The sequence below is a fragment of the Pieris napi genome, chromosome 9 (assembly GCF_905475465.1).
Source record: "Pieris napi chromosome 9, ilPieNapi1.2, whole genome shotgun sequence".
Lineage (NCBI taxonomy): Eukaryota > Metazoa > Arthropoda > Insecta > Lepidoptera > Pieridae > Pieris > Pieris napi.
In genome coordinates this window covers 6745539-6762280 of record NC_062242.1, presented here as the reverse complement: position 1 = coordinate 6762280, position 16742 = coordinate 6745539, and the positions used below count along the sequence as shown (strand labels likewise).

Sequence of the window (16742 nt, the reverse complement as noted above, 5' to 3'; positions counted from 1 at the left end):
TCTATGTGCGCATTTAACATTTGCGGTGAAGGAAAACATCGTGAGGAAACCGACATGTCTTAGACCCAAAATGTCGACGGCGTGGTTGGCACTGGAGGCTGATCACCGACTTGCCTATTAGACTTAAAAAAATGATCAGTAAACAGATTCAGAAATTTGAGGCCAAGACCTAATGTGGTTGTAGCGCCACTGATATTTATTTATTTATATAAAACCAAACGGCGTTAAAACCCTTAAAACTTTCATAATCTAATGAATTGGACTTAGTTTCCAAATCAATTATTCACACGATAATTGTTCCCGAATCAAATAAACGTCAGCGATTTACTGAAAAAGGTGATTGCACTCCGAGTAGAAATAACTTTTGTCCGATTTCCACGAAATGCCGATGAAAAATGACGGGCTATAATTATGAGCGTCTCTCAACCCCTTGTGATTAAATTTCCATTAGAAATATATAAATTTTACTATTGAAATACAAAGGCGAATGAAAATTAGAAGAACTTGCAATTTTGTGTTTATTTATTCGTATAGTTTATAGAAAGATACTTCAAGCGGAACGTTAATTCCAGTCTATTTCAAAGCGAGAATTATAAATAAGTATTGATTTTTTAATGGATTCTTGACAGTTTTGGTTACTGAAAATAAGTGCCAATGTTTAAAGAGAAGAATATATTTCTAAGAAGATGTGAGGCTTTAAAAATGCTTTTATTCTTTTTCAGATTTCGATGTAAGACTTGGAGTGAACGCTTTAAATACTGATATAATATGTGTATTTTTTTAATGTCTTTGATATTATTTGTCTAAGGTTATGTCTTTGATATTGTTATTATGTATCCATATATAATCGTATTTTAATCTAAAATGACATTTTAGTAAAAAAAAGACGCTGTATAAAAATTTTCGTGTCCTTAAAAACAATACTTATAAAAAATAATATAATCGAATAATTTGTACGGGAAAACTTGACTTGGAAGGCCTATTTAGAACTAGTGTGAAGAGGTGAAGGATACGAAAATAACTATATATATTATACTTATACGAAAACTTACTATACGAATATATATACATTATTCGTGTAGTAAGCTTCCATTTAATCCCTACTGCACAAGCATTACCTGTCCACATCGTATTCCTAACTTTCATACTAACTGAAACTATTGTGATTTATGTTCCCATTCGTTTTTCATGCGTCCTTTTTTTATTTTCCATTTCACTGTCTTCACACGGTTCATTGCTTTGTTTTGTTCCATTGTTTTTAGTAATTGTATATCTTTTTTGTATTGCAATTTTTGAGTTCACCTTATCTATTTTTCCCCCAAAGTGATTGCCTGGATATCGCAGTTATCCATTTTGTTTACTGTATTTCTGTATTACTGCAATCCAGTGTAAATAATTGACTTGAAATAAAATATTTAAATAAATGTTCTGCAAATAGATTCATTAATATAACGCATGAATGTAAAACTGCATAAGGCATGGTGTTCCATTAATCATATTTTATGGTACCATTTCCACATAAACGCCAATTAATTAAGTTTGATTAATGGGTGTGCCACGTCAATGTACGATGATGAAAAACTAAAATATTGCAATATGGTAAGTAGTGTTAGTTCAACCATAACATTATTGTTTTGATCCCGATATACTATAAGGTGTACCGATATACTATTGGACTATTAGGATTTTATTATGTTCTGATATTGGGACAACATGTTAAAGCAACCGAATATTGAACCCATCTGCGCCTAGTTGGGATGATAGCCTGTATTTTGTCTTAGGGTTTTAATAACAAAAAGGTGTGTTGGTTCGTACGAATACGAACGCATTTTATTCGTTCCTATATAAAACTGTATCGCAACTACTACTACTACTAATTGTAAAAAACAACACATTTAACAAAACGTCTCATTAGCGCGTGACGTTGGCGTAAAATTTAATGCGAATTATTTAGAAGCATTTCGAGAAATATGTTATTTTTAACGCGTCGTTTCCTCGTTTATTGTCCGGTGGCATTACGTGGTTTATTATATGACCTGATCCCACGTTAAAGCAATTTATGTTCGTGTACTGAGGCGAGTGACTTTATTAGAAGTCCCACGCGCTCGCTATTTGAAAAGCAACACAGAATTTGTACAATAACCAAATTTGCCCCTGTGGCATACCAAAATGGAACACGTACTGTATTTAGGCCTGCGATGTCGTCCGAATTCAATTGTTTCTTTCATTTGTTTCTATGACGCTTTAAAGCAGCTTTCTCTCTCTATTTGTTGTGCTATGAGCTAGCTTTGTAAACTGAGGAAAATCAATTGAGTCGGAGATAGTACAAAACTCAGACAGCTATTAAAAATAACTTTATTGAATTAACTTACTCTATGCATATAATGATTGGTGTTTAATTAAATAAATGTACTTGTGATGAACAATAATTATGTATTATGTAACATAACTTTAAAGTAACTTCAAAATTACCAACAAAAATACCGACAAAAATTTCTAAACGATGTTAATTATAGTGTAATTTACTAAAACCACAAATTTAATTAAGTGAAATAACTTTAAAATTAAATTATCTACAATATCAGTGTAAACATTTAGTTGAACTGTAGGTTTTTAATAAAAAAAATTGTGATAGCATTTTTTGTAGGGTTTTTAATTACTAATAGGAGCTAATAAGCTACTATTTAAACATAATATACCTTCCTTCCTTAACTACTATATTAACATCTTGTCTTTATCTTAATCTAAAATGACTAAACAATATAAAAAAACTACATCTAGCCCTAAAGGATACTCCCTTATTAATAAAAACTAAATCAGCCTAATGGCACTCTTTTATTTAAAGTACTCTTCCTTCCCTTTTTGACAAATTGCTTTTATGCTGCGATGAAAAGAGGCAGATTATATGTATTATACTGTATATAATTTGTAGCAATAAGAAGAGATTAGTCTTTAGTGGCGTCGAGAATCTCTAAATCCAATTTTGTAGTGAAGTCGAAAGTAGGAAAGAAAAATCGAACGTAATCGAAGTATTAAAATTTCTGTTTTAAAGAAAAAATAAAATATTCTGTGGTCAATGGTTTATAATATTAAAATATGTTTTTCACATTAAAATTATCGGCAATTTATTTTATGATATAAAAGGAGCTTCCGTCCAAACTCAGTGTTTACAGTTTCATTGCTCTGGTGAGTCAACGTGTGAATCAGGACTTCCTTTCAAGCTATTGATAAGTAGAAGTATGTTGTACCCACACTTAATATCGCATTGGTTGTTAGTCCTGCTTGGACGGCGCAATATTTATAAATGAAGGTAGTAGGAGAATCGGCGAGCCAGTTTTTATTACGTTAAATTACCACATTTTCAGCTCTTCCTTACTGCCCCTGCCGCTGTCTAAAGTATTGCCATAAATACTTCCTGCCACAATACCGTCACATTCAGCTCTCATTGGCAGGTCGATTGACGTATTAAATTGCTGTTCTGTTCACTTCCCTGTCCGAGAGGGCTGAGTGTAAATGTAATATTATTAAGATTCTACACATGAAAAAAAATTGTGCGTGTACTAGTGTACACACGTAAGAAGTGAAACTTCTTTATGACCTTATTTTTCGAAAAATGATCTATTATATGCAACTTTACAGAAATTGGTTAAATAAAGTTAAACAGATAGAGTTTAACAAAAGACTTTTATTATCATAGACATGAATTCAAATAATGTAATAATTACATTTTACCTTATTACTACTAAAATTATTACAGAATTTCATTAATTGTATTTACTTGAAATAATCCGACCAATTTCAAGGTTTTCTCGCGAGATTTCAATAAAATATCGGATTCAACCTGTGATCGATCAAGCAATTTGTCAATTTGTAGTTGGTATTAAAAAAAAGCAACATGGCACGTAACCGAAAAACGTGACGATTTTTTACATTGCTACAAAATTTCTCCCATACGTCGATAAAGAAGTTTCACTTCAAAAATTTGGTCCTTAAAACGCGTTAGTTATGGAAAGTGGATAATCTAGGGGTTGCGGCACTGAACCTTGCATCGATTTAACTATATGAGGAAAGCCGCGGGTAATAGCTTAACTATTTCGATATGTAGCCTCAAATGTTTAATCGCTCAATCTAGTTTGTGGTTTTGTGGACATGCGGTTAACAGTCGGTTGACATAACGACTAGAACATACTTTATTGTGGGTGCAAATAATTATGTAGTCAAATCTATATTTATTAACACTTCGTTGCATGTACAAAAATATAATACGATTGACATTATATAAACGAAAAGGAGGGCGACTGGCGGTCTCATCGCTTTCGAGCGATCTCTTCCAAGAAACATAAGACATATAGTAATTTAGACACAACTAATGGAACAAAACAAAGAAATTAAAACATATATAAACAGTGATCAGGACAAAAATATAAAAAAGTGCGTGCGTACAAAGTACACCATACCATGTGTATTCAGAAGTGAAACTTAATTTTTAACTCTTTTTCATATTTATATAAATCTAAAACTTTACATTTCTGAGACTTAAAGGGAGGGAAAAGGGATGTGTTATGTATGTATGTTAGGAATTTAATGAATTTAATTGTCATCAAAATATTAAAAGAGCGAAAATTCATACAAATAATAAATTTAATTTTTTAAATTTATTTCTTCGTTATTAAAAACACGTGGCATTTTAATTTACAATTCGTAATTTGAGATTTCAATAAATTATTTTGCATAAAATACTATTTATGTATTTGATAAATTCTCTTTACGAATTTTTAATTTTAAAAATAGAATTTTTATAAGGTACCCTTCTCACTCTCTCAATCGGTCTCAATCGCTCTCTCCCTTTTCTTCGACAAAAACACCCTTCTCACACTCTCTCAATCGGTCTCAATCGCTCTCTCCCTTTTCTTCGACAAAAACGCTGCACATCTTCGTGACGTTCCGTAAAAATGTTACCTTCATGCGCTTAAAGAAGTTACACTTCAAAAAGGACACATGAAAAATAAAAAGTGCATATGAATCACGATAAATTCAAATTAGTTAGTACGAAAGTATATGTTGTATGCACTCTGAAGCTGGGAACGTGTAATGCTTTCAGTGAAATTAATGTGAGACCCAAATAAATGTTTTTAACTTTTACACTGTAATAAAATCTTATTTTTGTCATACATTCAACATTTTTATGACGTCGGAAGGAAACGAAATAATTTCATTTTGGTGTCTTACATTCGATTTGTAATTGTTTTAACTACATATGATTTTACATTTTAAAACTACTTTATTTCATAATATTTTCATAAATGGAAGAAGCGACGCAAGGAAAATTAAACTATGAAGAACGGCTGACTCCAATATAATGTTGATGAAAGCTAGGTTGTATTGTAATGTCTAATAATAATTTTCTCTTAGGTCAGTGTGTTTGTTATACATCCGTTATGACCTTAGGCGATCCTTTCCAAAGACATATATTAGAATTGTTCATTTATAAATTTCTGATATTATTTCGTCTGAAAACTTTTACTGTATTTAGTTAACACTGCATATAAAGAGCAATTTTTGCCGTTCATTCAAGGTCCAGCTTTGCACTCACATATTTTTTTACTAAGTGCGCAATTTACACTTGCTCGTACAGTGGAGGAACCCAAACATACAACATAATTGACCAACAAATTCCCTTTAAAACAATATTCAATAAAACAGCTGAATAAGTGTGTTTATTCTTTATCGCATTGGGTTAAGCATTGGCTTACAACAAATATAAAATTTATTTTCAAGACGAGAATATCTGCCCACACGAGCGAAGTAGCAGGAAAAAGCTAGATTCATACTGTAACACTGTACGAGAACGGCTCAGAAAGCTTACCACGAAACGATTGCAAAGAGCAAATTATTGTTATCGCAGGGATTATTGGAAACGGAAATCCGTGCCGTGATATAAGTACGTTTCGATTATTGCTTTTAAAAATGTTTTCCTGGAAAGCCAAAGTCTTGATAAGGCAGCAAGAAATCGAGTCGGTTAGATTAAACGAATGATTTGTCGAACAATTCTATGCTTATATACTGTATCGTTGTGTTGGTTAGTGAATATAGTTACGTGACATAAGATGTAATTGTATTATGACATACGTTCTATGGAATTCTGACAGGCGTAAAAAATCTGTTTTCAGGTGCATTTTGCCTGCTCAATGCCCTTGATTTTGGGGTAGTAGTAAAGTTAAATTCAGATCTTCCTTTTAAATATTGACTTTCAAAAGTGTATTTTGTTACCAATATGATTAAATAAATTTTCATTTCATTTGATCAAAATTTAGCCTCGTGTGACTCTACCCTCGAAGCTTTTATAAAACGTTGGATTAATAAAAAACAGATCTTCTAAACTTCAGGTATTCTGTGGGTGATTGTAACTGTTTGCTACGTAATTGTTTTTTTTATCGGTACACAATAAAAATATAATGTAAGAAGCGTATGAGACCACCTTTCATTTCTCCACGTTCTTTCATCAATTCTATTAATTTTAAAAATATATAAATAATATACTAAATTCTTATTGCCTATAACGATATTCTTGCTAGAAAAAAAAAAATCAAACTAAAAGTTCTCTTATATGTGATTTACTTTAAAATTAACCTTAAATAGTTTATTTCCTTCACGCTAAAAACCAGACGAATTCACACATATTATAGGCATACTGCCTTTTTGCTGTCGGGGGTTAAAAATCGTAGCGGATGTAGGTTGTACGTAGCACTGCTACGAAACATCTACGAATAGAAGCTGTTTACTTAACGAAGTACTAACTATACCACAATATATTCTTGACTAATTGAATAACTACGTATATATTAAATATTTTATACGTGAATCTAAAGTAGTTTTAGTGAATAAAATACTCGCACTCACATAAAATGGTACCTATAGTCTCTCTACAATCGGCAGCTCATGAGCGTCGTGGTCATCAAGAAAGCTTCTGGAGCGGACTATCTGTTTCCACCGGTTTCTGTCCAGCGCCTCTCTTATGACAGTGTATAGTTTTAAGGATGACGTGTCAGTCACTTGATCGGTCCATCTGGTTGGTGAAGGGCCACATCATCTTTTGCCATCTGTATTACCAACCATGATCAGTTTCTCCAAGTTCTCATCGCCTCTGCGCATTGTATGTATACAGGCGAGCTCGTATACGGAGTTGGATCAGATGGATATACTTAGCATTCGCCGCCAGCAGTACATCTTACAGGCATCCTTTGCCGTTCTCGAGCCAAGACAGTCCACGTTTCTACACCACACAGGACGATAGGGAATACAAGAGCCCGTATCAGTCTTATTTTGGTTTTTTATTTTATTTTTATTTATTTATATATTCTAAAACAATGTTTATGCCTAAAAAATACAAGAAAATATGGCATAACAAATTTAATACACATACACATTACACATACCCATCAATTACATTAAAACATAAGCAATCTTACAAAGGAAAAAATTAAACAAACAACTACTAAATAAAAATAAAGTAAAACAAAAAATAATAATAATAACTAAGACAAAAAATATAAAAAATAACAATAACAGTAATAAACAAAACTAAATGAAAACTTAAATCCCATTAAAAGCACTGTATCCGTTTCTTCGAACATTTTATATTATAGACAAGTAGGTGATTAGCGTTCTGTATCTGACACATGTCATGGATTTTTGGGTTTGAGACATGCCGGTTTCCTCATTTCCTCACCGTTAAAGCAAGTGCTAATTGTGTAAATAGAAACAAAATGATATTGTTATTTATTTTATCAATGTAAGTATTGGGCGAGATAATTTATGGTAAATACTTTCTAAGTATTTATAATACACAAAAACCAAATCAATACTACAGAAAATCTGAATAATTCAACTAATGTGTAATGGTGAAAATGTAAAAAAAATGTTGTGTTAACATTAACTTAGAAGATTGTTATTATTCATCACTGAGAACTCATTCTGAGAAAAGTTCGTTATCCTGTATTTCTTAGAACAATATAAACGGAAAATTTCTAAAAATACTTCCATTATTATCTTTCATAAATGGAGATTGGCTGAAAAGTTAATTTTTCTCAAGAAATATAATTTGAAATTTTTTGAAAAGTAATAGACCAGGGTTATGACAAAACACACTTTTATTTTAAAAAGTGAAATAATAATAATAGTAGGATGAAACCCATATTAATTCAAAATAAGGTGAAAAAATTAATATTTTCAATCAAATAAATTACAGCGTATTAAGGACATAAAAAGGTAACTTTTCACCAAATTTCGTGGGGAAAAAAATTATTTTTGTAAAAGATAAAAATAAAAAACCAAAAACTTGTTTTTTTTAATTTATCGCATAAATTTTGAGGTTATGAGAAAAAAGTGTATATACAAAAGTTTTAGATCTTTTTATTATCTACAACTGCCATTAGACTTTTTTCCATAGGACTTAGTTTTGCCGGAAATCGAGATAAACCGTTTTTACCCTTTAAAACTCACCCCCTTCCCCTTTCCAACCTCAGATCGCCCGTAAATTATTTTTCCTTTCATTTTTATAATATTCTCCTCCTTTTCCAATGGTTTACATCCTACTGTTTTTTTTTTGTTTCAAAAATTATCGATCCTGGTCTAAGTAAAGCTCTTGAAATATTTCTTGCGGCAAAGCAAAATATTAAGGTCGGTTTTAGTTTATACGCCATGCAAGATACCAAACCAACTAGTAAAAAAGTACAATCAGAACAGTATTAATAATTGAGTTGGCAGCGAAGTTGAATAAAAACTTTCCGTAGACAGTTTTCGAATATGATTCTGGAATATGGAAAAGTTTCTCAAAGCTTCATTCTATTAGGAGCGCAATACTCGCCGGCTTTTTAAATCGAGTTTACAATAAATGTCTGAACTTTAAAGTTCATACCCTATATGCTTTGTGTTTTCATGAACAAGAGGGAGTTTATAAAATGGAAGTTAGGCATTGACCTCGCGTTCATAATACATCTTTTTCGCAATAATGAATATATCAGTATAATTTGATGTTTAAAAGAAAAGCACATCGAATTGTAAACTTCCTCCTTCGGGTTTTTTGAAGTCAGTTAAAAACGAATTGAATATCAACTCGTTTATTTAATTATAATCAAATTAAAATAAGTGTTAAATAACTTTCAATGTTATATAATAAATATTTGTTTGTTCTTATTAGTATATAATATATCTAAGTACAAGGTTTCAAAGCAAGGAACTGTTTACATAAATAGTAATAAAATAATGAGTACTAGTAGTAAATAAGTAATTAGCTTTAAGTAGTTAATTTTTATTTTAGGTCGCTAACAGTACACAATATGTTTCTAATACAGAAACAGATATGTTTTATTATAGGTTTTAGTTAAACTTTATTAAAAGGTTATAAATGCAATCTTACGCTCGGAAATATATATGTATATATTATAAATATACACATAATATAGAAGAGGGACTTTGAGAAAAATACAACAGGAATTTATACATTTAAAACATTTCTGAAAAGGTTCCCTTTATATTTGTCTCTGAATCCTCAGGAATGTTGAAGTAAATTTTTTTCCCCATTAGTATAACAAAAAGTTCATTAATTTCGTCCCTAAATAAAAGACCGATCGACAGTGTTCCAGATTATAAATTCTACCTAAAACCCCAAGCAAAATGTTTACCCAGTTTTACAACAGTTTGGTTTCATAAAAGGGACGTACTTAGATTTATTGGTGTTTCAAGTAGCGTTTGTGTGAACAATATTGTGGGGTGAGCAGTAAAAACTACATTGTATTCAGAGTTCTAGCAAGCTGTTGCATATTTGTAACACATTTCTTGAATATTCTCTAAACATTTATATGTACGTCACTTTTTAAATAAAATAAAGAATTTTTTGCTTATTGTTAGCAAATTACAAATAGTCCATGTTACAATTTGAGGGCTAAACTGAACATTTGATAGAAGACGCAATTTTATTTATGGGACATGTAGGGGGGGTCAATACAAGCTTAACCTCAAGTTTGTGGGGTTGGCGCCCTTGTCCCCCGGCCGCCATGTTGGAAAAAGGGGTGAAAACACGTTTTTGGCTATATCTCCTAAGCTAACTTATGTCTTACATAATATAAAATGTATATTTACTATCCTCATAAACTTTAAAGAAATCCTGCTACAGCTGGTCTGTTAGTAGTCTTCTGTTCTGACAGACTCCTTTCAACGTTGTCTTGCTGTGCAAATCCACATTGGGGCCCCGATTTATATGTGTAATATTCATGTAGTTTTGATACTACCACATAATAGGTCTATTTAATTTTCTTTTGAAATGCATAGGGAGAAATAAATGGTAGATTAATTGGCTGTTTTATTCAACATAACGTGACTTTCCATCGCGTTTAATGTAGTAAAAGAACATCAATGAAAATGATCTGAAAGTTTGATTGTTCCTTGAATGAATGTAACATTAATTATTCTAGAAATTAATAGATCGATTTGATGTTCTGTTGTTTTCTTTTTAGTGACGTCAGTTCCAATTAGGTTTTTGATACACATCATATTTTAAATCGCGCATGAAACAAATCTTGTTTTGTCTAGGAGTCAAAATTCAATCAGTCAATTTGTAACTTTAAAAAATTGTATTATAATTAATTTTTTAAAGTTACAAATTAGGCCGTTTAGAAATTACACATATATACAGGTCTACACGCTACCACGTTTTTGACGGTTTTTATTAAAACATAAAGAACCGAAGGATTTTAATTTAAGTCTTTTACTTAAACAATATTAGTAAAAAAATATTAAAGGTTTCGTTTCACTGTAGTCTTGGTTCTATATTTAAAATGCCAGATGGTCCATATCTGCGAATGGTAGACAATTTTATTTACCTATTTAGTAACAATTGATTTAGTAATGTTTCAATTTAGGATCAAAACGAACAGATTTTAGGAAAGTTTATAGACGCCTAAAATATAATTCAGATATAATTGGCGATGGGCAGGAAGATAAGTCTGTAAATAGTTTGTACAAGAAATATCAGCTTATAAATAGGTCATTACTGTTTGATCTCGCAAATAACCACGCTAATAAAATTTTAGTATTTAGATGGTTCGAAAATTTCCATCGTGGATGGCTTTGGTTGATTATATAAAATCAGTAAAAAAGCATTATGCCCGCCTTCCACTGCGAGCGGAACGGACCCATTACGGACTCCGATATACTCGTAACGATGATTTTCATACTACTTTCCGCCACTCTTTTGACAGATGTTGCAACTCGATTTATGTGACTTTCTAGTATATTCTTAGTATGAGCTCCTTGTTTAAATGTATTAAAATTCTTTCAGATTATTTAGTTCTGTTAATATTTTGTATTGTATCGTACGTCTGCACGTTGCTGTTTCAGAGATTTGGAGACTTACCTGTATGTTTTTTTCAGGATCCTAAGATAAGGAACGTGGTACTGATCGGCTCTCAAGGCTCACTCGAAGAAAAAACCGTGACAGTCTGCCACGGCGCTGATTTCGTGAATATTACATTCGTGAACTTCTGTTGCACTAGGAAGGAAATAGCACAGGTATATTTTTTTATAATTTACACATACACTAATTATTTTAAAGTATTTTAGTATGAAAAGGAAAGTATGAGACGTCTCTGATAACAAAGATCATTGATATGTGACACAATATGTATAGAATTAATGGTAATTTTTACTACAAATTATTAAAACGTGCAAAGTAAGCCAAAAATATCAATTAAAAAAAATCCTAATAAATAAATTTACAATTGAATAAGTAACATTTAGCTACTGTAATTATGAAAATATTTGATAGATTTTTACGATAACGGTATAGAACTGACTATTTCTGTTTTAAAAAAATTATTAATATTTACGGGACGTTACATTTCCCCCAATTAATGTCTGCCGACGCATAATTCATCGTCTATAAACTTATTGAAAGGGGAACCATCGGCTTAAACTAGATTTCTCTACCGATTAAAACGCCACGCTAAAAAGTACTCAATCTAAGTACAAAGAATACAATGGAGATTATATAAAAAAGTTCTTTCATCGCTCTATGTTTTGCGTAGTTTGAACAAACGATTATTACGAATAATGATTTATGACCGCCGACGTTTCTCCTATACGCTATAAATTCCACTTTATTGACATTGAGGCTTCGGCGCCTTTCAATTAAGGTTATTTCTTTGTTCAGATGCTATTAACTATTCGTAATTTTATTACTTGTTCGTATGAAACTTTAAGTTCAGAAGTTGTCAATGCTTTGAACTCCCACTATGCCAGACGGTGTTTATAGTAGTATTTTTTTTTTGGAAGTAAGACCAGGCCAAGCCAAAATACATCTACCAAGAAATCGAACGTTAGAGCGTGACCAGCCCTGCGATTCTGTAACTCACTTTTCGAACTCACACAGCGGTTTTCGCATCGGCGGTCGCTTTGAAATCAGTCGTGAAGCAGTCACTTTATGATTTGGCATTCTAATAAACTACAAGCTCCAACCTTTTCAGAAGTGAGTTTTCAGTAAGTTCGAAAAGTGAGTTACAGAATAGCAGGGCTGTAGAGATAATGAAATACGATCGAATATAATAAATGAATCCAAGTTACTTTAAATGTACTGCTATTAAATGTACAGAATAAAGCAGTTCCATATAAAATTTTCTTTCCAAAATCCCAACTAAAACACTGAGCAGCTTTTTATCGCTGTGGTCTGAACTTTGCTCATTAAACACCTACAAATATAAAGCTTTATTTCCACTTTTACGGCGGAATTAAGTTTACGTCAAAATAAAAACCATTAAGTGCTTGCTGAGTAATTTAATTACTTTGTAATGTGTTTGTCGATGTTTATCGTCCTGTGTTATGTAAGACTCTCATAAATAAATTACAAAATAGCAAATGTCCTCTACATTTACCGCGGTATATCGGCAATTGTATCTTCACCTTTTTATTGAATTAAATACAGTTATAAAATGCTAGTGGCGCTAATACCGGAAGCGCCGTCGAACTATGGGTCTAAGTGATACTGGTACCCACAATGATATCTTACACTGTATAGCGTGTGTTAAATGTGCACATAGAAAATTCTATTGGTGCACAGCTGGGGACTGAACTTACAACGTCAGGGATGAGATTCACCGCTGAAGCCATTAGCCACTGCTCATAAAATACACTTATATATCAATTTAAACGAAAAGCGAGGCGTTTAGCTTCTGTTAACAACAACGATTTTCAGTGAGCTACGGTTTTTTATTTCAATATAATATTTCGTAAATAAAAATGTTCTATAGGTATCAAAATAGCCTGAAAAGGTTCGAGAAAAGACCGTGTGGCGTGACTTTCGCTCGACTTGGCAGATAGAATTATATATATGTAAAATCGAAGGAGTTAGGAACGCTATTTATACGATATTTCTCTACGAAAATAACTTTTGGGACACATTCCTTATTCATAAACGTATTTTTTGTACTGAAAATAAATGAAAGGCCGGCGACGTTCTTGCGGAGCCTTCTGGCAGTGTGAGTGTCCATGGGCGGCGGTATCACTTAACATCAGATGAGCCTCCTGCCCGTTTGCCTCCTATTACATAAAAAAAAAGAGTAGTGCTTGAGCGTGCGACTGTCATAGAGACATAGGAAAGGTTCGACCTCAGTTTGTATATATATGCGCTTTTACTTTTAGCTAGTCTGATGAAGGAAATCATCGTAAGGAAACTGACATGCCTTAGACCCAAAAAGTCGTCGGCGTGTGGCAGGCACTAAATGCTGATCACCTACTTGCCTATTGAAAAAAACAACTGACCACGAAAAGGATGCAGAATATAATACTTAACAACACATGCAACTAATCGAGGTCTATAGTATGTGTTTAATAAGACTTTAATACTTATGCTTTGATAATTAGACTCGAACGAAGCTCCATAAGTAAACTATAGACGTTAAATCTTTTAATTAATGAAAGGAATCTATGCAAATGGAAATACTAAAATAGAGTGTAATTAAGTATGGAGTGGGTATGGGTTAGACTATGGGTAAATAGTTAAATTCAATTGTGCCGAGGCAAACCTGGTTTGTGGCGCCGCCGCTGGAAAACTAATAATGACTAGCTAAGGTGGCCATTTTATCGAACAGCTTATTTTAAAGGCCTCAAAGAGAAACAATATTTGTCAGATTTTTTTTAAAGTATCTTATAAAGTGTCCATTCATAATCATGTAGAAAAAATTCGAAGGTTTCCCTGTATATATAAATTCCTTGTGCTGAATGACTCCGCAGTTGTAGAAATGTATTAATTATATTTGCTTTGAATATTTCATTCTTTAATGTATTAAGTATATTGCGCAGAAATATGAGAGAGACGTAGCACCTGAAATGAAAAGATAATGCCTACTGTAAACAGACCGACTTACCGTTTACTGGTATAGTTGCAGATATTCAATTAATTCCATCCCGCTTCAGATCCTAGGTCTGTAAGTCAGATTATATTTCCTTTTTAGTATAGCTATTAATATTATATATATATATATATTACTAGATAGATATATAGATTATGTTTTGTGGTAGAACTATTGTAAATGTAAATTTACAATTAATTTAACTTCTTTTTCGACGTTCATAAGTGTACTTGTTTACCTATATGAATAATGTTATTTTCTGTTTGAGTTTGAATGAGACAGTAAACTTGTTTATTTTCACAACTAAAAGAAATTGGGTTAAACATATATTAAAACAATATTAAATATAATCCTAACTGGGTATGTGTGAGTTTTTGTCTTTGTGTGAGAGTATTACTTATGCTAATTTAAACTTATTAGATCCTTAAATAGTTTTTGCATCCACACATCAATCCTCAATCGATAAATGTGTTTATTTGGCAAAATTTCGTCAAAATCTCTGCAAGACAGTAAATACCATTTTGGAAGACTCGTAAAGATTTTATTTTGGAAAATTGCCAAACATTTATCGTTGGTCACGGATTTATCGACTGTTGATAATTACTAGCAATTTGTTTCTGGCGATTTGACGTTATAATTGTAATGCAAATGTGTGGTGATCTCTTTATTTAAATATTCAAGATAATTTTTAATTATTCTTGAAGAGATAAAAGTACGAATAGTGAAGACAAGTGATCAAGTATTGTGAAAGTGTGAAGCGCGCATAATTGAAGTAATTAGTGAAATTTGTGTATTTTTAGTCCAATTAAGTTCTTGGTGGAGCTTTCGGCGTTTCTATCCGGTCCCTTAGATAAAATATTAAGTATTGTTGTTGTATTGTTCGGGCTCTCTAAAAGACTTACAGACATTGTATTAATACTACTACAGACTAGAAAAAATTTAATAATGTATCTCAATTTACTACCGTAATTCCAAGATGGAAAATAGTTTAGTATAAGACCTCAAAAAATAAGGTTCTGCAAATGTGCGATTTAAATAGGACATGACTCCTATTGTATTACATTAGGTTTGTTTTCCTAATGTATGCGTTTTCTATAGAATCTAATGTTATAAATAAAGTTTATAGATATTAATCGTTGAAACTACTGAACATATCTTGACAGTTCATTTACCTGTAGATTACAACATGTCTTAGTGAACGAGGCAATAGGGTAATATTTTATTTTAAGTCCGTTTCGTAGACGTTGTTATTTGAACGGGCAAGAGCTAGAATTAAATAAATTTCTAAACTAGTATAGGCCAGTATTACGATTTTTTCACTTAGTAAGTAACTTATCCATATATTTACAGACTATAGAGTTTATGAATTTAAATTTATACGATTAAAATTACTCCCCGTCTAAAGTACTTAAATTAGTAAATATCTTTTTGAAGCGAAACTTCTTTAGGTGCATGAGGGTAAATTGTTTACGGAACGTCATGAAGATGTGCAGCGTTTTTGTCGAAGAAAAGGGAGAGAGCGATTGAGAGAGAGAGAGAAGGGCGAAGTATTTTATATTTTATGCAAAATAATTTATTGAAATCTCAAATGACGAATTGTAAATTAAAATGCCACGTGATTTTATTATCGAAAAAAATAAATATAATTTGTATTAATTTTCGACACTTAATATTTTAATGACCATAAAATTCCTATCATATCTTCCCTTTTCCCTCCCTCGGAAATCTAATGTTTTAGATTTGTATAAATATGAACAAGAGTTAAAAATTAGTTTGCCAAAGAAGTTTCACTTCTGACATGTGTACTTTGTACCCACGCCCTTTTTTATATAAAAAAGATAGCAGGCTATGCAACCGCATTGTTAATTTAAATACTAGTTGCTTTAGATTACATAGAAGTCAGTTTGGAAAATGGAAATGAACAGACGCAGCAAAAAACAACGCTCCATTAACTTTATTAATTTTTCTATTCCCTGGAATGAATTCTAACGAGATGGCTTCATTTGTTTTAAGTGCTACTACAGCTTAACAGCTCTTATTAATTACAATCCGTTGAATCCTTTTAACGAGACCAACTAGATATTATAAAATTGAAGATGAATGGGTAATGATCAAATGAATGATTATTGTTTAAGCTAATAGATCATTTTACGACGTACGTATATAAAATTATGTATAAAAAAAATCCGTTGCGCCTTTACAAACCTTTTAGGTTTGGCTCTAGGATTTCTGTATATGTTATGTGATCATATGTTTTTTTTAATATCTTCTCTCATGGCTTCTTTAACTGACACACACCGTCCATTGAATTCTTTTAACGAGACCAACTAGATATTTTAA

General features: G+C 31.7%; 1 protein-coding gene across 2 annotated transcripts in view; it reads left to right on the top strand.

The window, feature by feature from the left end:
• LOC125052316 (1-phosphatidylinositol 4,5-bisphosphate phosphodiesterase classes I and II) overlaps positions 1-16742 on the top strand; it is a 76564-nt gene that overhangs the window by 7572 nt on the left and 52250 nt on the right. For both annotated transcript variants that reach the window (XM_047653082.1, XM_047653081.1), the window contains exon 3: positions 11431-11568. In XM_047653082.1, coding sequence (XP_047509038.1) covers positions 11431-11568 — 138 coding nt within the window. The remainder of the gene's footprint in view (positions 1-11430; positions 11569-16742) is intronic.